The sequence below is a fragment of the Zerene cesonia genome, chromosome 4 (assembly GCF_012273895.1).
Source record: "Zerene cesonia ecotype Mississippi chromosome 4, Zerene_cesonia_1.1, whole genome shotgun sequence".
Taxonomy (NCBI): Eukaryota; Metazoa; Arthropoda; class Insecta; order Lepidoptera; family Pieridae; genus Zerene; species Zerene cesonia.
The window spans coordinates 658,386-685,987 of NC_052105.1; the positions used below are offsets into that span (position 1 = coordinate 658,386).

The following is a 27,602-nucleotide window of genomic DNA, read 5'->3' on the forward strand; positions in this document are numbered from 1 at the left end:
GGTAGTTAATGCAATTACCAAAGAATATAACATCTATTAGTAATAATATATTTGGTATTCTTTGGTTTGGAAGAAAATACCTATTTAAAGTTTTTGGGCCAATTTTTGGAAGAAAGAGTTAAAATTCAGTATGGAATAAACTGATAATATTTTTTTGGTACATAAGTGTGGGCAATGTTTCGATATTTTTAAAGGAAACAAATATTACGGTGTCAAAATGTATTTATTTTTTTTTTGAAAAATAAAAAAAAAAACAAACTTAAATATAAATTAAACTATCCTTAACAATAGACTTTATACAAAACAAGAGTCGTTCCCAGCGGTAAGCCACTTCGTTCTGCGTTCTGGTAGACTGACAGATGACAGTTGCCATGTGACAGGTGTCATCTGTCAGAGCTGACAGCGTTACGACTGGCTGACCGTTAGGTAACCCGTAAGCGTGCATAGTCGCAAGCGTTGGCCAGGTGTGGACGGCAGGGCGCCGCCACCTACATTGTACGTGGCTGACGTCCAAATATTATTTACATTCGAGCCATCGGAGATGTTACGACGCTCGAATAACGGCGCTCAGAGCGTTTGGATCATCGGACTGGTTTAGTAGGGAGCTCCGTAGCTTCCGGAAGGAGTGCCGTAGGAGGTTGATGGGCCAGATGGGTAGCCACCACCGGAGGAGGTCTGCTCGTATTGGGCGACCTGGATAGCCTGACGGACACCCTCAAGGTTGATGCCTACAACGCGACCGCCTCCATGGGGCACACCGTAGGAGGATGAAGGAACACCATAGGAAGATGAGGGAACACCGTATGAGGAGGAGGGAGCGCTGATGCCGATTCCGGAGCCGGAGGAAGCTTCTTCTTTAAGGAGGATTTGACGGATTTGTTCCAAGAGGGCAGCGTCGACGTTCTGGCCTTCGGAGGTTTGGTAGCCGGAGGACACGGCGCGGTAGGCACCGCCTCCGCTCAGGCCGGAGCCACCGTGGAAGCTGCCGCCTCCTGAGGGACGGTTGTAGTTGTAGCCCGATGGGGGCTCGGCGCTGGCACACGCCACCAAAGCCACGGCTATGCACTGTGGAAGAATGATACAATTACTATTGCTTCATTTCAGGTTAATACGTAGTGTTCCTAATTAATTTATTAAAACAACATTGACATGTTTTTTGTAAACAACACCATTATACGTTGTTTCAATTAACCCTATTGACCTCTTCTAAAATAATGACTGCAATTAAGAAATACACGGAATTTGAATTAAGAGAGAAATCTACATTTATGTTTGATAATGATTAGCCATTGCAAAATTATGCTCTATCACGATTACAAATGATTGTTTCGACTTTCTAAGATTTATTTGCTTAGTAATTTGAGGTTCATATGTAAATATATGTTATTCAATAGAGTTGCGTAAATATTAGAGATGCTAACAGACGTGCGCTGCATTTGTTTGTCATGTTAGCTACTGTGCTGAGCGTAAAACGGGAAAACACGTTTTTGTTTTATAGTTGTTTTTTTATTAGCTTTTACCTACGTGTCATTATTTTGATTACTATAAAAAATCAGTCATCAACAGAAGTCTTCTTTGAAAGGCCAGACAATTGGTATAAGATTAAAGGAGAGAATGCATTATAAATTTTTTTACTGGCCTTTCATTTTTGTTATGATTTAAAGTGTGATAAATAGGAACACATTAAAAAATGTTCCATTTTAGGATTAATGGAACACTAGTTTCGCTAGTACCTTCGCCCGCAAACTTAAAGGAAGCTTATGGGAAAGTTAATACATGCAATAAAATGAAGCCTATATTACAACACCTTATCTATCTCCAAACATAAAAATCACAACCTGAAATCGTTCAGATGTAACGTAAAAGAAGGACGAACAAAAAAACAAGCATACTCGCGTTAAAAACAAGTATTAGTGAGGGGGGTGTGTCTTTAAATATTGACTGAAATTTATTGGCTGTTTAAAGTGTATATATTTAATTATTCACTATATCTCTTTAAACATTGAAAACGTTTATGAAACGCTTAAGTATCAAACCTTGTTCTAAATAAATATACGTATTGGTAAATATTTACAATTTAAATAGCCTCATAACAAATGGAAAGTCGCATTCTTCTTAATTTATAAATAAGTATTTTATGCAAATAATATGTAATAACATAAAGAACGTAAACTTAAAGATATGATTATATTATGCATTGTTACATTTTTTATTAATATTCATCTCGCATATTTATGATATTATTCTAATCTTATAACGATTAGTGATTTAAACATATAAGACAATGGCGGGAAAGTAAAAGTACAAATTAAACCGCCAACACAATTAGAATCTATGAATTTTAATATTTTTCGTTGTAGGTTGAATAAGTGTGTTTATTATTATTGATGATAAAGTGTGAATTGGAGTGAAAGTTCGGTCGCAGGTCAGGCGCCTAGAACAGAACATTACTAGTTACGTCAACGATGACTTTACGAAAGGTTATTTTACCGTGAGAAAGGGGTTTTTGAAGATGTAATCATTGGTTTATTATCTGCGCAAAATGTACGTGTGGATGGCATTAAGCTGTGAGCACACCTTGTTCATCAACTTTTTGTTAGTTGAAGTAGATAATAGTTTGTAAGCAAACTATCTTTTAATACATTATATATCAAGCAGATTTTGAAATAACACAAATAGAATGCAACTCTTCCTAATACACGCTGTCCGTCTATAACAAGGCTGTATTTCATGTATCCTAATAAATCCAAATAGTAAGACAGTTTACATTTCCAGAGATGTATTTCTGTTGTTAACTGTTCTGTTAAACGACGATTGGCTCGGTCATAAAATGGATGGGTGATAATTGTTTTTTGTAGTACTGAGCTTATTTGTACCAAACCCTCAGTGTCGCGAGCCCAACCGTTTTTCATATCACTTATTCAATGGTTTTCTAAATAATTTTAAAATTAGCTGTCTGTGAATAATAATTTCTACAAATTATATAGTGAAATTGTGAACAAAAGTCACAAAGACGGAAGTCACGGACGCGCAAACTTTGATCTCGACTCTCTTCAGGCGTTATTATCTGTGGACTGTCACGTAATGCTATAACTTGGAAAAGTATGAGCTGTGGATGTCGGTTAATTAATTGTGCTGGATTAGTAAGCTTATTAAGATATAAACTGCCAAGCAATTGATCATTTATGGTTGACATTAATTACTTTAGATCATAAATGGCTAGGAGATTTGCATAGTTTTATAGTAATTTTTTTCGTACAATCGAAAACCATTGAATTTGAATTAATATTGAGAATTAATACACTTAATTATTTCAAAAACAACTGAATTTATTTATTCGATCTATAGCAAATTACGTCATTTTTCTAATCAGTGCAAAATAATCGAGTCACGTAAAAGACAATCGTGTTTAGAATCGATTGCAATTACAAAATCGATTAGGCTTTGAAGATGGCCGAATGTAGGACACGGCTGACGACTATGTCCTTTATGGGTATCGAATACTGATAATAAGTGGAATCACGCTACGTGTCAATCAGCTTTTGCGATTTGTGAAGATGATGTCAACGTATTAGAGAACTCTGCAATGCTTTTTTCTAGGAACGAATAGTTCAGAATGCACAGGCTTTAATGCTAAGTGCTTCTAAAGAATAGCTCTTACAAAATTATTTATTTTGACATTGTAAGTACTCGTCGTAGAAAGGATATAATTCATTGGTTTTTCTTATTTGTCATGTTCATTAACTAATGGATGTTGCGATAAAGATATTACATTAATTTCATCTTAATTTTTAATTTTTTCGAGTAAAGGACTTTCTCAGGGTCAATATACATAATGCTTCCTTTTTATTTTATTAGGAGAAATCAATGCTAGCTGATCAAATATTTTCGATATCCTGACCAACAAATTAAATCAACAAACGAACACGGTAGCTGACCCTTGACCCGTGTCCCAAGCGAAAGGAATGATGCAGCAATGCATAATTATCTAAGATTAATAATAATCAATAATATATTCGAGTTTACACAACTGACAAACACAATTGCATAGCGCTTGCAATTACATGTTCTCATTACATAACTGATTTTTCATGATTTGTTACGATAATTTGTTAACCGGCAGGCGGTTGGTGGTTAGGTCAGTACTGAAACGATTTTCAGTTTTTTCCTCTGTATAATACAAGATTTGTAGTGTTACGTTTTGTATTTGTTATATATATATACATGTAGTCATTGATGGAACATGAAATAAATACTTTTAACGCGTTAATAATTTAACAGATCGCATTTTTAATATTTTTTTTTTTATATATTCTTTTAATAAATTTGTAGCAAAAGGCGTTTTGAAAATGAAGTTTTATATTAAACTTTTTTGTTTAAATTAAATAATTTCGAACTAATATTGCGAATAATAAAATATTTATTTATTTTTGTTTCTGAAGTAAATAGGCGTGGTTGTTTTATTATTTTTTTCTATGTATGACTATACTACTTGTTAATACGATTTTCTATAGACTCAATGCTTCTGTTATGTCATAAGATCATTGGCCTTTGCAATAGTCGCAGATTTACATCTCCATTGTTTGCGTTCAAATTATAGAGATTAATATCGTGACAAAAACGTGCACTACGCATAATTAGCTTTTTATAATGTGTGAATTTATTAGACCCGGTGACATTTGAATAACGGTTCGCTTTATCTGTATTCTCAGGATTCAATTGATTTTTTAGATGTGGTAAAACGTTCTTTTCTTGAGATATGATTTTTTTTCCGGATCATTTGAATTTGGAACAAGTTACACAATTCCGTTGAAAATAGCAAATTACTAAGGAGAATGCTTTGAGTTTCTGGCATCTAACTAATTTCAATTTTTACAAAATATTATTAGCTTTTGAAAACGCATGAAACTAACTGTTAAAAGCAACTGTATGTTCGGAAATCAAGGGACGCGTTCCAGATCGAAAAATTCATGAAAAAGAAAACATAAAACAAAAAATGAAAATTCCCGCGCAAATCGAAACGTCACATTGATTTCTGAACGTCACTTCACTATCACTGGCACATCACTACACTGACTTACCGCTACGAATGCTTTCATGGTGATAATGCGGGGTCACTTCGGTTCGTAAAGAACTTGTGTGATGGTCCTCTACTGTCATACAGATATATACCAAATGTGTTGCGGTGGGGCGGAGAAAGGATAGGAATGGTTGTGCAATACGGGAGATGCTGCTAGTGTATGAAACTGACTAATTGGAGGGCATCATGAGATTTTTGGTGATCGACGGGTGAACTTCGGTACTATTCATTTTGATTGCATTTGGGCTTTAGGTAAACGTGATTAGTTGAAACGGAAAAAAAAATTTTGGGTATATTTAGGTTATTAAAATATATGAAAATGTAAAAATTTTTAGTATTTATCATTAACCGAGAGATTCCGCAATACATTCTATGTAGGATGAATTTGTTTTTGCCTAAAAAATTGTAAAAGAACTGGTGTGCAAATGATAACAATGGGTCACAATTAACACATATCAAAATCATTAAATCATTAAAATACTAATGAAAGTAAGGCAAATAATGTAAAAACTACATATAAACAAGGATAAGATATTTTTTGTTAGAGCGGACATTCGAGCTTCTGGCTCGGCTTATGGTAAGCGATTACCAGCACATTTGCAGAGGCAGGGCCACTGTAAATGCTTTGACCGCTTTGATGGGAAAAGGGATAAGGAAGGGATTGATGACGGAATTGACTGAGAGGAAAAGGAACAGGCTTTCTGCTACCCCTCTTATCATTCGCAATACAGTAGCATTCGCATGATACAATTTCACGCGGGTCTTCTGCATAAAAAGATTGAATTAAATATGAATGACTAAGATTAATATAAAATATCTGTAGTCAGGTCCCATATGCATTTATATTTAAATTTTATGAAACATTTAACAATGCATAAATATTGCATACAAAGTCCTTGTAAGACGCACAAGGTCATGGCCTTATGCATGCAGAATTCGATCGTCAACTGTTCAGTCATTAACAATGACAAGAGTTTTAATACAATATTATCATTGATATAAACATATAACGGTCAACGATCACCACAGTATATAATACTTCAGTTATCCATATTAAAGAAAGAGTTAGCCTTTTTCCAAAAAAATTTTTTAGAAAAATTTGCAGAATTTGCATGTAAATAAGTAGTTTAGAAAGACAACGACTTTTATGTACATTTTTATGTATTCTGGTGGTTTCTTCAATAATTTAGGGGACGACCATTCTTTAAGTGAGACACCCCCTCTCCTCTCCACTCTTCCGTCAATCTCATGTGAGATTTCTTATAGCTCTCTAATGTGATGAATTAATAATGTTAAAAAATACAAAAAGGTGAACAGTACTTTTATTGACGACTGACATGTTACATGACAACTATTTATTTTCTTTTATTACACTGTTGTATCTTCAGGCGGCAATCTAGTTATTAAATAATATCATCTGGAGCTAAACTTACATTACAATATATCTATGCAAATATTAGTCACGATCTAGACTAGTGCGTAAAAGTTAGAAAATCCATCACATTATGTTCAACTGGTTAGTGGTTTTGTTTAAGTTGTTTTGGTTTGAAAATATACACTTTCGTTTTATTGTTATTTATATTATTATGGATTTAAAAGCTGAGCGTTCGAAACCATGGTTACATACAAATGTATCGATTGAATCTCGCGATGAAATCGTAAAGAGAATGTTTAACTTAGATTCTAAAGGTCACAGGTTCAATTACTAGAAGACTTCTCAAGGTATTATTCAATTTAACGGTATGACCGCAGAACGCGTCATTTATGTTCACAAATAATAACAAAATCTCTCAAAACTTAAAATTATCGGAAGTTTAAATTGATGATTGGCAAAGTGCTGTCTAAGTTTCTTAAGTAATGAAATTTGGTACAGATGTTGTTTGTGACCTGGAAAAAGACCTGGAATAGTTTTTATCTCCGAAATCCCACGGGAATGGAAACTATGCGAGAATAACCCTGGGACTGACTGACACTTAGCGAAGCGGCGGAAGGTCGAAGCCGCGGACGAAAAGCTAGCGCATAGTGCATCCTACTAATATTATAAATGCGAAAGTTTGTAAGGATGTGTGTGTGTGTTTGTTGCTCTTTCACACAAAAACTACTGAACCGGTTGCAATGAAATTTGGTACCCAGATAGGTGGACAACTGGAATAATATATAGGCTACTTTTTATCCCGATATTCCTACGGGATACGGACTTACGCGGGTGAAACCGCGGGGCGTAGCTAGTAGTTCATAAATTCATAAGCAACTTTTAAGTTTTGAATATAACTATCGGAGCTGTACCCTGTGATTTGATTTTTTGGACGCTTTAACGACTTTAAAAAAACGTTAATACCCTTCTACAAGTAAAACTGTAGACATAATTATTGTAAGAGAGAATAAGTCAACAAGCCAATCGCCCCATTGATATTTTTTAATCTGCTAAGCTAGTCGCAGCAGCAATTTAAATGTAATTATTTGATTTTCTTCGGGGTTTCAAAATCACGAAAAAAGCCTCACTTATTTCACCATATGGGTACCAGGAAGATATCCCTTGTTATTTCAGATTGTACGTTACGCGATATCAGATTTTCCATCATATAATGATATAAGCGGTCCGCCCCGGCTTAGCCCGTGGTACATATATAGCCTATAGCCTTCCCCAATAAATGGGCTATGCAAAGAAAGAATTTTTCAAATCGGACCAGTGGTTCTTGCGAATGGTGCGTTCAAATAAACAAACTCTTCAGCTTTATAATATTAGTATAGATATAGCCTTCCTCAATAAATGGGCTATGCAAAGAAAGAATTTTTCAAATCGGACCAGTGGTACTTGCGATTGGTGCGTTCAAACAAACAAACTCTTCAGCTTTATAATATTAGTATAGATTGAATTCCGCCAATCGCTTATCACATCTACTCTAAATCTAAGTACAACATTTAAATGCAATTTTTTTCAATGTTGTATTTTGAAATAAGTAATGATTTAATGTTTGCAATATTTTCTCAATTGCTTGTGAGGTATTCGGGCTTCATACTTATTAGCTTTTTAATAAGCTCAAATAGCTCACAAGTAATTGGGGAAGAGGAATATTCTAGTATTTTCTTGCGTTTGATTTTACGCGAGTATTATACATTTAGAAATTAAAGACTTAAACGGATTTTAAACGCGATTTATTCATTATATTATTAACCCAACGTTTCGAACGTTTAAACGCCTTTAATTTCTAAAAGGAATATTTTATTTCAAGGATAAACGGTGAACGCTTATTGCCAGTAAAAACTAGCTGAAACTTATCCAGGTATTTGGTGAATAGATTGATTATAATATCTAGTTTTAGTACTCTGGAATGTATACTATGTATATGGTGTATTAAAATTTTTCTTTAGAATATTTGCTAATTTGCAGTAAAGGTACACAAACACAAATAATATTTATCACATCTATATATGAATACGCCGTGGTTTGACTTGTTGTATGTGTTGTTGAAGGCAAAACCGTTAAATTACATCAAATAAAATCGCGAGATTGCAAGCCGTGATCATTTGAAATTTAATTCATAATTTTTTCGTTATATTATAATTGCCCAATTAAACAAACTTATATCTTATAATAACAACAGAACTGAAGTTTTGGGGCCTTTTTCTTTGCAATTTTTATAAATCGAACCTATCCTAACCCATTATATCGAATAATGATATTTCATAAATAGATTATAACGTAATGAAACAGAATCATTGAAAGCAGTATGTTACGGATCACAATTTATCAACATGGTTACAGTTTTACGGTGACACGTGTTTTACAGAATATAGAGAATATTCTGTAGTTCATAGTTGTTCTCTACGATTCGTGATACACGAAGCGTTGTTATCATATTACAAGTGATAACAATATTGATTTGTTGAATGTATGATTCAACGTGTGAGGTTCTTTTGAATTAGAAGGTCGAATTTTGTCCATCGGATGATTTTCTATAGCCAATTTCATTCGCACTTATACGCAAACTCACATGTGCAGGACATTTCAAGAAAGAAAGAAAGAAATTAATTGTCATCTAAAACAAAAACGGCCTTTTTTGACAGTTTTTTTAATATACATAACATTTTGGAGGCGGACCCAAATTTTTTGTATTCTTTTAAAGTTTTAGTAATATTTTTTTATTATTTCTTTTTTAATTTTTTATATGTCATAGCGGGCAACTGAGCTGGTTGTGGTTCGCCTGATGGTAAACGATCACCACCGCCCATGAACATTCGCAGAGGCTCAGACCTCTGAGAATGCGATGCCCGCTTTTAAGGGATAAGGGATAAGGAAAGGATTGATGACTGGAAAGAAGGAATGGATTGGGAAGGGCTAGGAGAAGGAAATAGGAACATGTTACAGGTAGTACAATAATAATATTATTGTACTACCTGTAACATGTTATTTTTGGTTCCTCAATATCAAAACATAGGCAACTTTACTTTCTTCTTGCATAAACAGGAAAGATTTAAAAATCATCTTTCACTATGTAAAAGTTAAAAATAATGGATTTAGTTATTTAAACGTAAAGTAAGAAACACATACAATAACCTCCGAATATATTATATAAAATAGACATCTTCCACGATCAACAAATGACTATCAAATAAACAGTATTGAAAGTAAAAGTTGATACACACACACACACACGTGCATAGAAAAATTGTTTTTGTGTTGCATGACTATACAATTTTGGAGACTTCTTTAGAATTGCTCATATTGGCGAGGTTTATTTAATAAACACGTGATGATCGTTATGTGAATTCCAATTATTGCAATAAAATGTTTTCTTATTCGACTACGTTGAAAGTAGGGCCTGTTTTGAGATTTAAATATTTTTAATAATAAATCGTAAGAATTATAGGTATACTTTGATAGCTGACTTAATAAGAGAGGTTCTCAAATCTCAAATCTACTTGACAGTGAAACTATTTTCTTTCAATATTTTATGAGGTTATAGCTAAGTTAGGGATTTGTAACGTGATAGTTATTTAACTAGTTATCGAGTGTTAATTTTTAACATAATATATACACAACAATATAAAGATGTGAATCTTTAGTTGTTTAGTTGTTCTCTTTAGTTGTTAAGTTGTTTAGTTTAGTTGTATCTTTAGTTAGAAATTTTGAAAGTATAGAAAAAATTTGATCACGAGGCAGGATTGTATCTTTAGTTGTTGAGTTGTTCCTGTCAATATCACATCTTTTTCATAACATATAGAGCATATTCATTGGACATGTACTTGATATTAAATGTCGCCAGTTGTTGCATTGAAGTTTACTCGATGTCCTTTTCATAGAATAATATGCGGATCCGCACATATTTTTCGCGAAAGTCTGCTTGGTCTATGTGGACACACACTTATACAAATGGAAATATATATAACACTAAAGAGATTTGTAGTTAGTTTTCATGTGGGTGTGGAGCATGCTTCGGCATGTATTAGGCCAGCCCGCATCGGGGAAGTACCTCCCTGAAGACCGGTGTGAAATAGTAGCATGCTATTGTGAGTGAGGGAGTCGAAGTACCTTTTTCTGTTCCTTACCCTTCCCAGTCCATTCCTTCTTCCAGTCGACACTCATTTCCTTATCTCTTACACAGTAAAAGTGGTCAGCGCATTCACAGAGGCATTACCTTTGCGAATGTTTATGTGCGGTGGTGATCGTTTACAGGTGAACCAGCTCAGTTGTCCGCTATGACATAAACAAAATAAATTAAACCATGTACGCAATGCCCAATTTGTCCTTGAATGCTAGAAGCATTAGAAGTTTGTAGTTTGTGATACGTGTCGAGCATACAACAACATCCCGACGATATTAGTCAAATATGTTGCCAGGTTAACTAGTCTAATTAAATTTGATAAATACAGGAGAATCTAAATTCTGAAGGCGTCCTAGAATCATGAGAATTAAATGTATTTGTAATTGTTTTTAAAGCATTTAGAAATTAATGCCACAGCCAGACAGACACGTCAGAAGACTAAGCTTTATAATATTTCCAAAAGTTTTCCTAAGGGCCAGGCCGCCAAAAGTTTCAAGCCAAAAATTTCCAGAACTGCAAATATAATTGGCATATCACACAGAAAATTATAAATGTTTACACAAATTTAAATGCGTAGTTTAGTAGAAACTAGACATATTATCTAAGTTCGATCGCGTCTACATAAACTTCTATAACTTTAGTCACAAAATTTCTGTTAAGATTTATTGGACTTTTTATGAGGAGCCTCGCAACACTGATCCAAGGTCAGCGATGTAACGGTAACTGTTTGACTACTGACTAGCCATTTAAATTCAACCAATGATAAGGTTAAAAAAATAACTGTAGCCCAATGCATATTCGATTAACGCCTCTGTTGTAAGATGGGATATTTAGCTTATGAGATCAGCATACGTAATCCGTAGAGAGGTGCTTACAAGATTTATTAATAATAGACATAGTAGACGAAAATTATTATTTATGTCTTATGCAAAAGGTACAGGTGATTGACCGGACCTCTAGGATGAAAAAATGTTATGAAGGTATATTGTGTCTAATTATTTCTTGAAGATTGAATAGAGTTATTGTGCTTTTACGATCTGGCCGACGCGACGACTCTAAAGTTACTTCTGCCTTTCTTCAATCAAGAATCTACACCTGGAAGGTTCCTTAGCCTTTGCACGATAGTTTCTTGTGCGATACCATGACTCGTTTTGGCCTGGATCAACAATAAAGAACAGTCATGAATTAATTACTCAGACTGCAGGTATGAAGTTAATTTTGTTATGTAGTTTGGTTGACAGCCCTATGCCGCTGGAGTATCCGCAGTAAATATATTGATTTTATAGTTTAATCGCCTCAGTGATGGCTTGGGGCATGTTGTAGGTAATTCGTTCAAAATTTGTTTACTCATGCGCTCTCATATGTCAGCGAGCCTTTTGTCTTTATTACGGATTTAATAAATATAAATCCTATGTGATTTTTAATTTCTTTGCAACAAAAATGTTACTATCGTGACAAATATGACTTCGATGAAAAATAAAGGTATTTCCTTAAAAATATATGTACTTATGTGCAAATAGGAACAATTTTATCGCCTATATAATAAATGAAAGTTTTAGTGGAACGTAAGTCCTTAATTTTGTTTGCGTAATTCTTTACTTAAAAGAAGTTTAATATATAGGTACTATAAATACCTATCCAAAAGGAATTGTGTATTTTTTACGAAATGAATTCAGAAAACTTCAAAAATAGATATTTAGTCCTCGCATAAAAACACACATGTACATATGTGAAAATAAGCAATATCGTCCCTCAGAGCCATATATTTCCATAACTGATTTACTAAGCGATCCAAGGCCGATCATATGGCCGCTCACTTTACAACTAATGTAAATTGACACTAGCCTCTTTACCGCCTGTGCTTGCCATTTTATATTGTCACGTCAGGTGTACTGTAGATGAAACAGATTAAGAAACAATAAAACCCGTTTTTGTATAGTCGTAATATTTATAGTCAAATTCTAACATTTATTGATTGAACTAAACGCAAGAATCGCTTTTAAGTCGTCACAATAAGGAAACATAAGTACCACTAGTTGGGAATAAAACTAAAATTGCCACAGATAAGACATACTTTGTACAATGCTAAATTGATGAAGGTATCTAGACGATTACTAAGATTCCTTTACAAGTTTGTGTGAAGTTTTATGAATTTCATCTTTATAAAGTGGGAATCATCTATGTTATGAACATATAAAAGCGCTTATAAAACCAGTCTAGTTGAAAAACATATGTTTGAGTTTGTAGCAACACTGGTACATGTCATATAATTTTCAAGCTCACAGTGGGTAAACGAGTAATGGATCTTGGATGGCTAACAGCGGTACTGCATACATCAGTCGATATAACGACGCAATGCGTTGCGGCATCTCTCGCTTGAAATGCATAGCATGAACTGAGCCTAAACAATCAGCCGATCAGACCTTAGACCTCTATTTGGATTTAGAAAACTTCGAAGTATAATAAAAATGAAGTGTTTTTCATTAAACAGGAGTATGTACCTACTTATTTTTAGGAACACTTTGATATTTAAAGAAAGTAAATGTATACGTACAGTCTATTAAATATTCATTAGAGCTTTATCCCTTATTTCAACTTAATAATATATTTTTATTTTACAAATTTTGTTTTTTTTTTATTTCATAATCATAAATCAGAATACATGTCCCATATTTGTAAGAAACAGAGAATAATAATGATAATTTGTTAGTAATTATTTAACAGATTTAATAACAGAATACACTGATCGTTATATGGATAAAAAACAAAAAGATAATGAAACTTTTAAATAGCACGATATAAAAGAGCCGCTTCGCTTTGTCTATTGTAGTGTAATTTGGTTCCTAAATGTTCTTTCTCATGGTAGTTTATTATTACATTAAATATATTAAAATTACTATTACGAGAGATTGTATCTTTATTAAAAGACAAACAAAGTTATTCTTCTAAATAAAAATACATAATCACACGGGGAGTACCTAACTCAACTTACGATCCCTGGCTTTTTGGAATTAAACAAATATTGGTAGGCATTAGGCATCGATTATTGTAGAAATTTCTTAACACGCGCATCGAAGTAATCGGATATAATGTTATGTCATTAGGGCGTTAGTCTATAATACATTTACGATGATTTCAACAATCATAATATATCATAACGAGATACGAATGCTCCAACGCAGGTCTGTTTTTGCAAGGACCACCTAGCGTCTGATGGAAAACATCTCTCATTATGTAGCTCTTATCTGGATCTCGAACAACGACAATTAAATTTTTGGAAAATTGAAAACATAACTATTTTAATAAAAATCCACTTCGCTTTCAAATTCACAAAATATTAGTTAGTAAATATTATTGATTATTTTATTTGAAAACTGAAGGCAGTTTGCAAATAAAAATAAAAACATCAAAATCCGCTTAAAAATACCGTTTAGAAAACATCCTCCTTTATTTGATAACGGTTAAAAATTCTTTGATAAGTCAATTTGGACAATGGATGTTACAATAATTGAAGTTGAAAATTAATGCGTATATTCAAAACACTTGACATTCCGACACCTGAAAAAAATATACTCGGGGCAAAGAGCGCAAAAAGGGCATCTATAATTTTTAACAGAGTAATTGCATTTAAAATCTACTTTACTGTAGGGTATCAAAGTTTATAGTGAGTAATAACAGTAAATTAAGAAGTAGTTAAATTGCATAAAACTCTAGGAGTTGGCCAAGAAAATATGTAATTGAGAAATTTTGAAAGAATCCGATGATCGATCCAAGATCCTGAGGATCACGGGTGGCCGAGAGGCTAGGCGTTGCTACGGTTAGGCAAGATACGCAGGTTCGTATCCTGACTCGTGATCAAATTTTTTCTATTCTTTCAAAATTTCTCATTTATAAAGCATTTCAATGCTATAAAACTAGAAATTAAATATGTAATTATTATAATAACACGCTTGCATGATTGATTAATTATTTACGTATTATTATTTGTTCTTCAATCTTATTTTCCTAATGTGACTATTGTACCTATTAAGACCACATAAATATCTTTGCTTCCACTCAAAAATCATTATCCTCTTCCGGTGAAGTCGGGTAAAAAACGTTCCTTTCGCTTTCTGAAATAGCCAGTGCAATTAAATGAAGACATCTGACCCACACACCGCATATCTCTACTATAATAACGTTCTTATTAAGTATGCATCTATTTTCTTTTTAGTTGCCTGGTAGCGATTGTTTCCAGGGATTTTATTGCAACAATACAAAATTAGTTTTAAATTATAATCTTATAATAACCACTTTCCTCTAGTTCTCGTTTGGACTCCACAGTCAGGATTAGAAAACTAAAGTATGAACTTTCGTAATTAATGCTAAATATGAATTTCAAAGCTTGTTACTAAATAAAAAATGAAAATTTTTGTATTTGCCTGCGACAACGAGCATATAGACATGGAATGAGAGTACTTATCGCCTTTGGTAAAGAAGTTTAAAAGTCTTGTTTGAAAAAATTGAAAGTTTGAATGGTGAAAGCATATGTGAATGAAATCGCAATAGCAGGCAACAAATAGCATTACATATTAATAAAGATAAACTCATTAAATAGTAAAAGAACAGGTGATACAGACGATCAATAAAAATAAATGAATCAAGTAAATCTATCTCTTTTGTGAAGAAACAACAATTTAGGAATCCTCAGGTGAAGTAATATTTTGTAATTATAACTGACCGTATAGTATTTTTAATTTACTACTTGAGGTCAAGTACATGAGGTTCGTCGGTTCGTGACCCGCGTTTATGGGCCAAAATTGACAGCTGTTAAAATAGACAACTCACTCTGATACAGTAACATGCAGTGTGTTAGACAGAGATGCGAGATAAAAGATTTTCCGTAATTCCATAGTTTTGTAATCATATTGACATTGGGATTTTTTTTTGTCTATTTAATTTATGATAAATACGTTTTTATTTAAATTTAATTAGCATTTTAAGATAGTGGCTGTTTTGTTGTGATTTTCATAATCTTATTTATTATTACGACTGTGTTATTTTTTTATACTGGCCACTGATTTAAAATGACAATTATTTTAAGATCGAAAGGCGTAAAGTATAAAAATGTAATGGTTTTAAATAGTGTATCAATTAGTCTGTAAATGTTTCAAATGTAAATAAAAATTCCAGGTAATTGCGTATTTCTAGAAATTTTACAGATTATTTATTCGGCTTAAATTCTATTATTATTCTATAAGATATACCTAGTCGACGTACATAAAGACCATTAGCTCCTTATGGATTCGCAAATGTTTTTTATCATGACAAAAAAAAGGTTTAAGTAAGAACTTTAATTTTCGTTACGTTACTTTTTATATATGGTACTGAAAGACTATAAAGCTTTAAAACAAGATACGAACGAAGTGGCTACAAACTGAGATACTCTGAGATACTCTCACCTTCGTTAACAGTTCAAAATAACCGTTGCATAAAAGATATTAATGAAAAAAGATTATTTAAGTGTGAATATCCAATGACCAGAATATTTCTAAGAAACAAAGATGCAACTTTCTGATTAATACGTATTAATAATAATAAATATGAAGAACAGATGTTTATGGTTTTTTTATAGAATTATTATAGAGATGTATAGAGACTTATAATAGTTTCGAAATATCATACGCTTATAAGACAAATGAATTTTTGATTTTATATAGGAGGATATTAAAAATTAAATAATTGAAAGTAAGCATAACTATACTAATATTATTAAGCTGAAGAGTTTGTTCGTTTGTTTAAACGCACTATCTCAGAAACTACTGGTCCGATTTGAAAAATTCTTTCAATGTTAGATAGCCTATTTATTGCTTTATATATAGGATATATGTACCATGGGCTAAGCCGGCGTGGACCGCTAGTTAATAATAAATAAGATGATTGTATATTATAGCCTCACAAAAGTATTTAATTTATATTAAGGTACACCCTTTTTCTCGACAGTTCCTGTATAACATTACATGAATAACAAAAACTATCGGAAAATATTAGAAAGCCATTTATCCGCAACACCTTATCGTAATGTTCATTTAATTTGACATGCGACCTAAATAAAAACTACGATTACCGACCACAAGTTTGAAAATTTCGACTTGTGTGATAATTGTTTGGAAAACGTGAACAATGCAACAGTTTCGCAAAGGAATTATGCTTGCGAAATATGCATAATGCATTTTTGCGAACGTATCCATTAATAATAAGCTTAAATTAGAAAGTTACGACATTCACTGAAATGAAACAATAGTGCAAGGATTTTTAGTTTTAGGTGTTTCCATATTAAAAACGAACGTACAGCTACGACTATGGATTTTAAGGGTGTTGACAACACTACGAACACATTTCATCAAGCGTAGCGACACACTAAATAAGACAGCCTAAATTTAAACATGTAAAAAGTCTTCAATTCCATATGGATATCTCACTCACCATGTATAGAAATACGAAATAACACATCAATGCAAATTAAAATAGCCTCTATCTACAAAATACTTTAGAAAGTACGTACTTTTTTCAAATTGGTTAAAATACAAGAAATATCATTACGCTTACCCTTCCTAGTCTTTTCCTTTATTCCTCTGGTCAATCTCTAATTAATCCCTTTCGAATTTAAAGTCGGCAATCCATTTGTAGAGGCGCAAGGTCTGCAATTGACCTTACTCCTCTCCAAATGTTCATGGGCGGTGGTGGCGCGACCCACCAGCTCCATTGCCGACTATGACATAAAAAGGTGTTACAATGTCTATATTATCCAATTAAAACTGAATTAGTCATCACTCGTTACTCAAAAAAATAATATCAAACAATCTATGGCAATGTATATTTGAGCATATTTTTTATTCAAACTGTAGTTATAACATTAAAGAATTAATATATGTAAGTTTAATTGAAGATCCATACCACAAATACCGGACATTCGCAAGGCTAGACCAAGATGGCTGCTCCATATATAGAGTAGCAGATGCGCTGAATTAAATCAGTACTGACCGAGAATTTATTGATTACCCTTTTTTCTTAAATGCTAAGGTAATCTGGCTCAATATGACCAACTAATTTACTTCAGCTGGCGGAGCCATGGAATACGTAATGCTTTTTTACATTTTAAGCAGTAAATATTCAAATTTAAATATGTATTCAATCGATTAGACTTTTTTGAGAAGAGCTTTTGAATCTTCAGTAAACAGAAACAAGGACGTATTATCGTTACGGAAAGTTACTTATGATTTAACAAGTTTCTATTATTAACATTGCCTTTGAAGTACTTTCAAACACATTTATATTGATTAAAAGTTATTGCAGATTTCGTTACTATAATTTCAAGTATTTGTATGTGAAAAAAAAGGTTTTCTAAGTTGAGAATAGTTTTACATTTTAAGGAAACAAAATTTACAATTTACAAAACTTCTTGTTGTGCTGAAATACTGTGGCTTCATCCTTTTAGAACTAGGATAAAATTAATTCTTTTTATATTTCATAAGTAGTATATATTATCGTCGCATTTCTATGGTACGGTAAATCTTCGGTCTTAAATATATTCATACTACATAAGTATTATGTTGTTTGAATATATTTAAGAAAATAACAGTGTATAAACACAAAAATATCAAACTAATAAGCAATGCATACAGTAATATTTATAGAAAAACATTTAACGGCCACCCAAATAGATAACAAATTAACGCCTCATTAAAGTCATAAGCGTGAAATTCTTACAAACAGACACGGTCATTTCGCAAAAAAAATCCGTATGTCAAATGTGATAAAGGTTAATATCGTGAAAAATATAAAATCACGCGAACTATGGTCTTCTCATGGCCTTTCATGCGGAAGTAAAAGCTATGTTATTACGAAGCAACGCAATTGCAAATTGATTAGATATTTTTAGGTTCCGCGGTCGAGTGTCAATCAATATACTAAGGTTGGTGAATATTTCAACAAAAACAACTCTTACCTTGTGCAATTTACTGAGATGAATTTGTATTTTCTATATGTTTTATACTTATGCCATTGTGATAAAAATTGAGAAATCAATGCAAGTTGAGCCTTGATATAATGAGATATATATTATCTATTTTACTTATAAAATTAATTATATTATAAGTATAGGATATAGATAACTATAAAGAATATCTCTAAAACATCTGTAGGCCCTTTTAAAATCAACATATATATAATACCAAGAAAATATCGACAGATTTATAATAATTTATTTTTTCTAACTCAACTTCTGTAAATTTGTTACTGAATATAAAAAGGTGGTACTGTTTTTTATTTGATGATTATAAAATATAATTAGGTATTTAAGAAACCTCAAATACTGACACCACAAATATGTATTTAAATGTTTTTTGAGCTAATATACATTTTTTATATTAGAAATTATCCGTAAATCATAAATTATAATTTTATTATTATGTTTTATATATAAATTCACAATCAGAACAATTTGTACACTATCTAGTTGTTCCTTAATTAATGAATAGTTTCACAAAACAATAAAACTTTCACATAAAATATTTTTTAATCACCAATTATATTGTTATTGCAATATTGCTAGAGGAATTTTTGAGTAAATTTATTGATATGCGAGATAATTTTGAGCTATAGAATATTGGTTGAATAATCCATACGAACATTAATCAAATGTTGTTGCGGTTTCACAGCTGAATCCCAACGCCGATTTTGATGGAATTTGGAATAATTTAAGACAGAGGGTCAAAAATAGTTACTTTATTCCTTAAAATTCATTTTTGTAATTAATGTTATTAAGATTATATAAATAAACTTATACCGGCGGCTTCGCACGCGTTAAATTTGAAGTAGATTAATTGATGTTATACATATAAACCTTCCTCTTGAACCTCGATTTTGGGGGTCTCTTGTGGCCGTTTATCTTAAATAATCAAGTCAGTTACACGAATAAAAAGCATGGAGAAAAGAAAAAAAAAAGAGGAGAAGCTGACAATCCTTTAATCCCTTATTTCAAAACCTGTAGGGGTTTATCACTACATAGTATAAAACAAAGTCACTATCTCTGTCTGCTATGTATGCTTAATCTTTAAAACTGCTCAACGGATTTTGATGTTTTTTTTAATAGATAGAGTGATTCAAGATGAAGTTTTATTGGTATAATAACAACTATCAAACTCCGACTGTAATGCGGGCAAGAGCTAGTCTACTGTAAAAATTGTGAGATCCATGTTATAAAATGTATTAAAGTAAATTCGTTTACTTTGTAGTTTCATATAAAACACATATTTGTTTCCAATACATAATTATAACTTTTATTTTGTGCTGATAACCATAAAGAAATTTATTATTTGTTTATTTGCACTAAAAACTATTAAGTAAATATAAGTCACAAAACGTTCTATTTCCATCAGACTCTGTAATGTTTACCCCGTGAACCATATCCTATCCTATTAATATTATAAATTCGAAAGTTTGTGAGGATGTGTGTATTTTTACTCTTTCACGCAAAAACTACTCAACCGATTGCAATAAAATTTGGTACGTAGACAGCTGGACAACTGGAATAACATATAGGCTACTTTTTATCCCGATATTCCTACGGGATACGGACTTACGCGGGTGAAACCGCGGGGCGCAGCTAGTATTGTAATTTTCGTGCTTGTAATCGTAATTAGTCAGTTGGTTTCCGAGCGAGGCGCAATGCCAACTCGTTTGCCTAAACGCTGTCAGGTTTTCGCATGTGTTTTATATATTTGCATTGTAGAAATGTTCAAATATTATTAACTATGTGCTAGGATTTATTTGGCACCTGTTTCATTAAGGCAAACCTCGATTATCCGACATTTCTATAACTCGATTTTTTTCTAATACCATTAAACCAGCAGAGCCTGAATTACTTGTACACCTTACAATTTACAAGCCCTCTAGTTTTTTCCCTCTATAGCTCGAAAAACTAAATTTGACCTCAAAATTTTGGTATTACTGTTTTTTTCCTCTGTAATGTCTCCTCTGTCCAGTATTCAATAGAGTACCTGTTTATGTCAAACAAAATTCGGTCTGAATAGATTCTCGGTTTATCGCCTGTAATGCAAACTCAAACTTAAATGTATATTCTTTGACTTAATCTATAAGCACTTTTGAATCGTCATAACGTCTAAAGAATGCAAGAGATAGGTTTGAACTATGCATATTTGAACTAGCTGTGTTCTACGGTTATAAGAAGCCAATACAGTTTCACAAGGACACTAACCCCTTAATAGATGCAGGACATTAACACAGTTACAAAATGGCAATTATCAGTAATTCATAACTTTGGTCAAAATGCAAGTTTGTGTCATGGACAGTAGACATTTGGTATAGGCGGAAAAATAAACAAAATGATATAAATAACATATAAACTGGTAATTGTATGTATCACGGCACTTGCTTGGCGATGCTGTGCTTGCTTTACAAATTTTAGTTTAGAGTTAGAAAACATTAGCGATGCACGCGGCGTTTCTTACGTGTGGAAAACAAACTTTCCCGTTTCACCGCAGAATCCTTTTAGCGCTTCTCGCATGTGCGCTGCAAGTGTGAAGATGAAGCGAATTCCCATATAGTCGCACTTCACGTTAGACGATTAAAGATCTTGGTTAAAATGCATAAGAGACATGTTTGACTGTATGTGCTTAAAGTTTAATTATATTTTAACAAATGAAACACACATTTTATAGAGGTTGGGTTACACTTTCATTAGAGCAGATAGTCTTGTATTAAAATATAAAATGCTGTAGTAAGACAGTACCCTGTTCCTTATTCAAGAGTTACAAGGGTCGAGGTCTTTTTAAAAATACCTTAATCACTTCAGCGGTTCACATGTGGTATTCGTTTTCGATCGCTCGCCGGTGCCTTGCGCCCTCGCATCGGATATTTGCGTAAGTCACACGGAAGCGGCATGTGACTGACATAACGATTCGACCATTAGCCCGTGTTTGTACACTGCAGAGATGCATTACATCGCTTATAATCTGTGAGAATTGAGGAAGGTCATGCATTCGTAGCGTGGTGATTTTTTACAAGACTGCTTTTTTGCTCGATTTTTAATCAAGAAGAATTTTTTATATAATAAATACTCTTTGGATTTTTTTTCCCTTTGAAGTCAGGACATACGTCCCGGTGTAAGGAATTATATTATCTGTGCCTCGGATTAGAGTTCACTAGATATTAAATATTTTATGAATTGTGAATAAAATAATAGATGGCGCTGTTCATTCGTCCCTTTACTAACGTACATAAAGGTATTATGCAAGAGTAGGACGGCCAATTTTTCAGGTTATTCGGTTAGAAAGAGAACGCCTCTATATTCACAAAATACTGGACTTCATTTCGTTTTTTTTTTACAAACATATGTCTCCTACTTGAAATCAAAGCAATTTCAACTGAAGGAATATAAAGCATTTAAAAAATTTAAGGAGCAAATTTTTTAAAATTATTATGAACTAATAAATTAAAAAACAACTCAACTATTAATTTATGAACAAAATTATTTAAGTTCCCATTAAAACATAACCCAAGTTTATTCACTAGATATATTGCATTTTATAGTAAATAAAATTTTATACATTTTTAAAACATTAAGAAAAATGCCAGAAAATGGCAGGGTAAGGCAAGGCCGCGTGTGGAAAGCCAGTTTTGTATGTTTGTAAAATGCATATTTATCTAAAGATGTATGAAAGTACTTTGGATATATATGTAGATCATGCAATGATTACTGTCGCTTTATTTAATGTTTATTGTGTTATTTTAATGTTCATTGCTGTTATTCGTTCGCACATAAATATGTAAATTTTTCCATTCTTTAAGCATTATAATGTTTTAAAATTCACCTTGAATTTAGTACTTTAATTGATATATATAATTGTGGTATTAATGTTTTTATTTCAATATCAACATTGCAAGTAAGTTGATTGGTAATTTCATAATCTTGCTTTACAATTTACTTACGCAAGATTTCAAGGTTATATCAAGGCTTAATACTGGCATTGCTGAGATGTAGTTAATCGTATATTCATAATTTTCATACAATTTTATATAGTTTGGTTCTTTTTAAAAAATATTAGTTAGCAGTAAGAATCTGTATAAAAGAAAACATTAGGTTTAAAAAACGAACACACGCTACAATGATTTACTCAACTAAATTCTTATACAGATTATTATAAATTATTTAATCCTGGCTATCCTTATCAGGATAATAAGGTAAATTCATAAAATAAATGTATTGTTATCGATCCTAGATAAGTGTATAAAGTTTGAATTAAATCGGTACGTTTGAAGTTGGTCAAAATTGAGTCCAACGGTCTCCGTTACAAACATACAAACAAACTGGCGAAACGAATAAAAGCGTGCTAACTAAAATTATTTAGTATTTTACATAATTTGCTTTACCAAAAATAAGAACATTCAACATTTCAATGAACTCTCATATGTTTCGATCATAAGATAACACAATTTTTTATACAAAAAATAACAAGTATATTCATCACTTAGACTCCTCATGTTACTCGTTCCCAATCTTCTTCTGAAGTAATATTTACAACCTTTTTCGATTCATCCCACAGCTGGTTGGTTAACATTTCCTCGTCGACTAGCCAGTGATTAATCCATTTTTTACAGAACTTGTAATGCTCTCCAGTTACCTTCTCCATGTTAGGATCCGCCGCTAGAAATAAAATTTCCCTACCAACGTCTTCTTTGGGCTGGCCAATTATATCCACAAACAATTGAGAAACATTCCGAATCAATCCTGGTATATTACTCAGAATATCTGTATCACGAACTACGAATGGATCGAATGTATTCGCTGTGACATTAGTATCTTTTAGTTTATTACCCAATTCAGCTGTAAATAGCGCAACAGCGAGTTTCGAATTCGCTAGCGATTCTATAGTGTTGTACCTTCCGACATCGTTCCAATGATCGAATTCTAAATGTCCGATGTACATTGACGACGCTGAACTGTTTATTATGCGACTCGGTGATGAAGACTTCAACAGAGGCAGCAATAGATATGTGAGCAGGAACGCGCCGAAATAATTCACTTGCATCGTCAGGTTGAGTCCATCTTCAGTTAGTCGATCTGATAGTCCCACTGCGCCTGCATTGTTTATTAAAACATCTAATCTTTCTTCCGTTTTTATTGTCTCGCGTGCAAAGTTCCTCACAGATTTCAATGATGCTAAATCTATTTGCCTGTATGTTACGTGTTTGTTCCCTGTTATCTTTTGGAGTCGGTCCCTGGCCCTAGTGAGTTTGGTTTCGTTGCGGCTTGCGATGATTACTCTGGCTCCTTTATAGGCCAGATTCTTAGCTGCCTCATAGCCTATCCCTGCACTACCACCAGTAACAATGATAGTTTTACCATCAAGTCGTGATTCCGTGCTACACATTTTCTTAATCGTCCATAATACAATAACACAGCACGAAGTCGATCAAGGTACTGTCATTAAACAGGAAGTTTACGCTGTAAATGGACTATGCATTTATTATTATTATATTTATTACAAAAAAGGTTTCGTGAATTACCATTGTTTCACGTTTTGTTTGCGATGCCAATAAAGTGAACAATAGTGGAGAAGTAAAATATAGTATAAATGAGGAATTAATGTATGGAATAAACAATTTTTCGTTCTACTTATGCATAAACATAACAAGTTTTAGTACTAGCTTACGTGTATTTCACGTTTCCCAATATCCATATTTGTATTGCTACAAATAGTTGGGGTACTGGGTATATCTAAATTAGCGCTTACAGTGTTTGTTCTTAATGTAAGATATAAAAAATTTATTTCCGATCTTTCTTTTATAAGATATTAAGTTTCATGTATATTGCATGTTATCTGTTAACTAATTATGATGAAGAGATTAAAATTAACCGATTTAATATCTGGAAAAGTACCTACTTCCTGATTTTTTATTTGATCTATTTATTATGTATGTGTTTGCAAATAAAAACCTATTCAAAATAACGTCCCTTGAGCAGTTATTCCTAATTACTTTCGAGTTATTTTCGATTACCAGTGGTAATATAGGAAAAGGCGACCTTTGAAAAAGCCATTCAATTATAAATTATGAGCAAGTTTGATATTTAAAATAATATTATATTTAGCGTGTAATATGGTTGGTTTAAATAGTTTTTTTCTTAGGCTGCCGCCAGGGACAACTGAAGCGTATGTTTGCGGTTATCTTTTTTGTTTGTATATTTACTTATGTACGTGTTAATTAAATTTAACTTGGGCAATATATAAGGTTATTTGTTTATTTAATAAATTATACTAAACATGATTTATGTTAATATTTGCAATAATAAGTTATCCATAATATAATAATATATTTGTTTGTAATGTATATATATTAATAATAATATAATAATTAAGGTTTTTATGATGTTTCAAGAGCAATAAAGAGTTAATAAATAAATAAATAAATAATATATAAGTATAAGTCTTTGAATATTATGACACATAAAACTTAATTTTAAACCATTCTCAACATTGGAACCCAACGAACAACCGAGGGTTTACCGTGACGTACTAAAGCAAAACTAATTCCAGTGTGGAAAAAAATATAGAGTGATATAGGTCTTCTAGCGCCATCGCTTTCCCGCACTGGAATAAGTTTTGTTTAAAGATGTTTCGACTTCAAATAATACCACGAAATATACGCAAGATAACGACAAAAAAATCGTTTATGCGAACCGAATTGTTTTGTATTACAAGCAGGGTTTGCTATTCAGTTAGACAGCCTCCTTACGCATCACAAGCATGCAAAAAAAAGGAAAAAAAAAATCATAGCGCTGTAATCTAAGATTGTAACAAAAAAAAAACAATGAGTTTCGCTACGCTTAGTTGCAACGTACGTGTTGAAAACTGTGATCTAAGTATTATATATCAATAATATTATATTCCTATAAGTTAGAACTAGTAGAACTACTTGTAACAACGGCGTTTAGTTGCTACTAGTTCTAACTAGGGAGTTTATATTCTCACAACTTACTTTTACGGTCTAAAAAAATAAAGAAAAACGAGAATAATAGAAAGCGCTTTGTAACGGAAAACTTATTTAACCGTAACATATATACAAGAGATAATTAGAGGTACTATATCAGTTTATCTTTGCATGTAAATCTTCATACTGAAGACATAGTGAGAACTTTTTGTGAAAAACTCTAGTCTTTTACCACACATGGGATACATACACTTAGTGAAATTGTATTGACTAGATGTTATTAAAAAATATTTATCATAAATGTCATTGATTCATACCGGCAGTGAATTTTATTCCGTACGCGATCCCGCACGCACTAGGCCGTTTATTGAATTTTCTCAAATTAAAATGCTTGAAATGAAACTACAATATATTCATAAGTATATTAACAGTCACACGTTACTCCGGATCAATTCCACAGCTTTTTCCGCCATTCCTATGATGACTGAATTTGGGTACAAGGATATCGGCGATGGGAACACACTGGCATCCATTATTCGAAGTCCCGTGACGTTTTTTACTCTGCAATTACAAGGAAAGAAAGTAAAAAATGGATGTCTATAGCAATATTGAAAGAAAATATTATCGGTCTTGGGGCCCCTTCCCATGAATGATGGATGGATGTATAGATGTTTGTCGCGCAAAAACAGGTAGATTATAGTCTGGATTAGCATATTATACCCGGATAAAACCATATAACAGAGGCTTGTATTTTATACTGAACCAGGTGAAGCCGGGACAAACTGCTAGTAAATATTACGTAGAATGATTTTATATACGGTTTTACCTGAGCTCGTTGTCCACCACAGTACCACCGGCTGCAGTCCCGCTTACGTGATGACCCGTCACTGCTATTTCTCGAACTAAGCATTCTAGGTACTCGTTTGGTGGGCTTGGTCTTGGTTTTGGCTTCTCTGTTGTTTGAGACTTCAATCTGTTCAGAAATGTTTTATAAAGTTTTGTTATATGTTATGTTATATTAAATTATATATTATATATTAATTATTTAAAATTTTATATTATATATGGTATGTAATATTAAAATTTTAATATACTTTTTCCTCCGTCTCTGTAGACCGATCTGATCCTGCTTGGAGTACTGCCAGAAGCTCAAGCACCTCTCGAGCCGAGGCCAGTGTATCCTTGCACCTATCTCCTTGAATGGCTTGGTGGTGACCAGCCTTTCTGCTCTGCGAACAGCTGCAAAATTGGTGAAGCATCAACCATGTGCCCATCCTATCCTACCTACTAATATTATAAATGCGAAAGTTTATAAAGATATGTGTGTGTTTGTTGCTCTTTCACGCAAAAACTACTGAACCGATTGCAATGAAATTTGGTACGTAGATAGCACATTTTTATCCCGATATTCCTACGGGATACGGACTTAAGCGGGTGAAACCGCGGGGCGCAGCTAGTTTCCCATAAACGTATGTAATATATTAACTATATTAACTGAACTCCAGAGCATCCGATATTTACCTCTAACCATGCACTTGACGTCCCAATCCTGATGCAAGTAATTCGGATTGACCACCACAGGCACGGTGGTGCTGGTGTCGCGCAGCGTGACACTACCCCTGCTCCTGGGCTGGATGCAAGCCGCAAGGAACACGAACCCTTCCTTGCTTGTGTCGTTGTGGAATGGGAACGAGTCGCGGAACACCTTGACCCAAAGTTACATTTTTTGGAAATTTCTTCTTTAATTTAAGTTTAGATTCAGTTTTGATTGTGACATAAAAAAAAAGACGCTGGTTACCAATAGGTAGTTAGTAACCGATAGGTATGATGATATGGACAATAATTGGGTACCCGTTTGGAGAATAGTAAATTTAATTGAATTAATTTGTACAACACTATAACAGCATGCATTATTTAGAAATTAAAAACTTTTCAACGGATTTTAAACGCGATTTATTCATTATATTATTAACCCGACGTTTCGA

At 32.8% G+C, this 27,602-nt stretch overlaps 3 protein-coding genes across 4 annotated transcripts in view; all 3 read right to left on the reverse strand.

Moving 5' to 3' along the window:
* Positions 1-262: 262 nt before the first annotated feature.
* On the reverse strand, positions 263-5,232 carry LOC119839630 (pro-resilin). The gene is made up of 2 exons (XM_038366026.1): positions 5,082-5,232; positions 263-1,065 (listed from the first exon to the last, which is right to left on the reverse strand). The coding sequence occupies exons 1-2, from the start codon at positions 5,097-5,099 to the stop codon at positions 595-597; spliced, it is 489 nt and encodes a 162-aa protein (XP_038221954.1). The 5' UTR covers positions 5,100-5,232; the 3' UTR covers positions 263-594.
* Positions 5,233-23,079: 17,847 nt separating this feature from the next.
* On the reverse strand, positions 23,080-24,457 carry LOC119839614 (retinol dehydrogenase 13-like). The gene has a single exon (XM_038366001.1). It carries the CDS (start codon positions 24,057-24,059, stop codon positions 23,166-23,168), a length of 894 nt encoding a protein of 297 aa, XP_038221929.1. The 5' UTR covers positions 24,060-24,457; the 3' UTR covers positions 23,080-23,165.
* A 1,551-nt stretch (positions 24,458-26,008) lies between these two features.
* The window catches only part of LOC119839633 (neither inactivation nor afterpotential protein G), a 5,835-nt gene continuing 4,241 nt past the window's right edge, over positions 26,009-27,602 (reverse strand). Inside the window, exons 8-11 of one of the 2 annotated variants that reach the window (XM_038366033.1) lie at positions 27,139-27,322; positions 26,712-26,856; positions 26,444-26,590; positions 26,009-26,178 (exon numbers count right to left, since the gene is read on the reverse strand). In XM_038366033.1, coding sequence (XP_038221961.1) covers positions 26,049-26,178; positions 26,444-26,590; positions 26,712-26,856; positions 27,139-27,322 — 606 coding nt within the window. In that variant the 3' untranslated portion in view covers positions 26,009-26,048. Of the gene's footprint in view, positions 26,179-26,443; positions 26,591-26,711; positions 26,857-27,138; positions 27,329-27,602 lie in introns of both variants that reach the window. The other variant, XM_038366032.1, reaches the window with a different exon arrangement.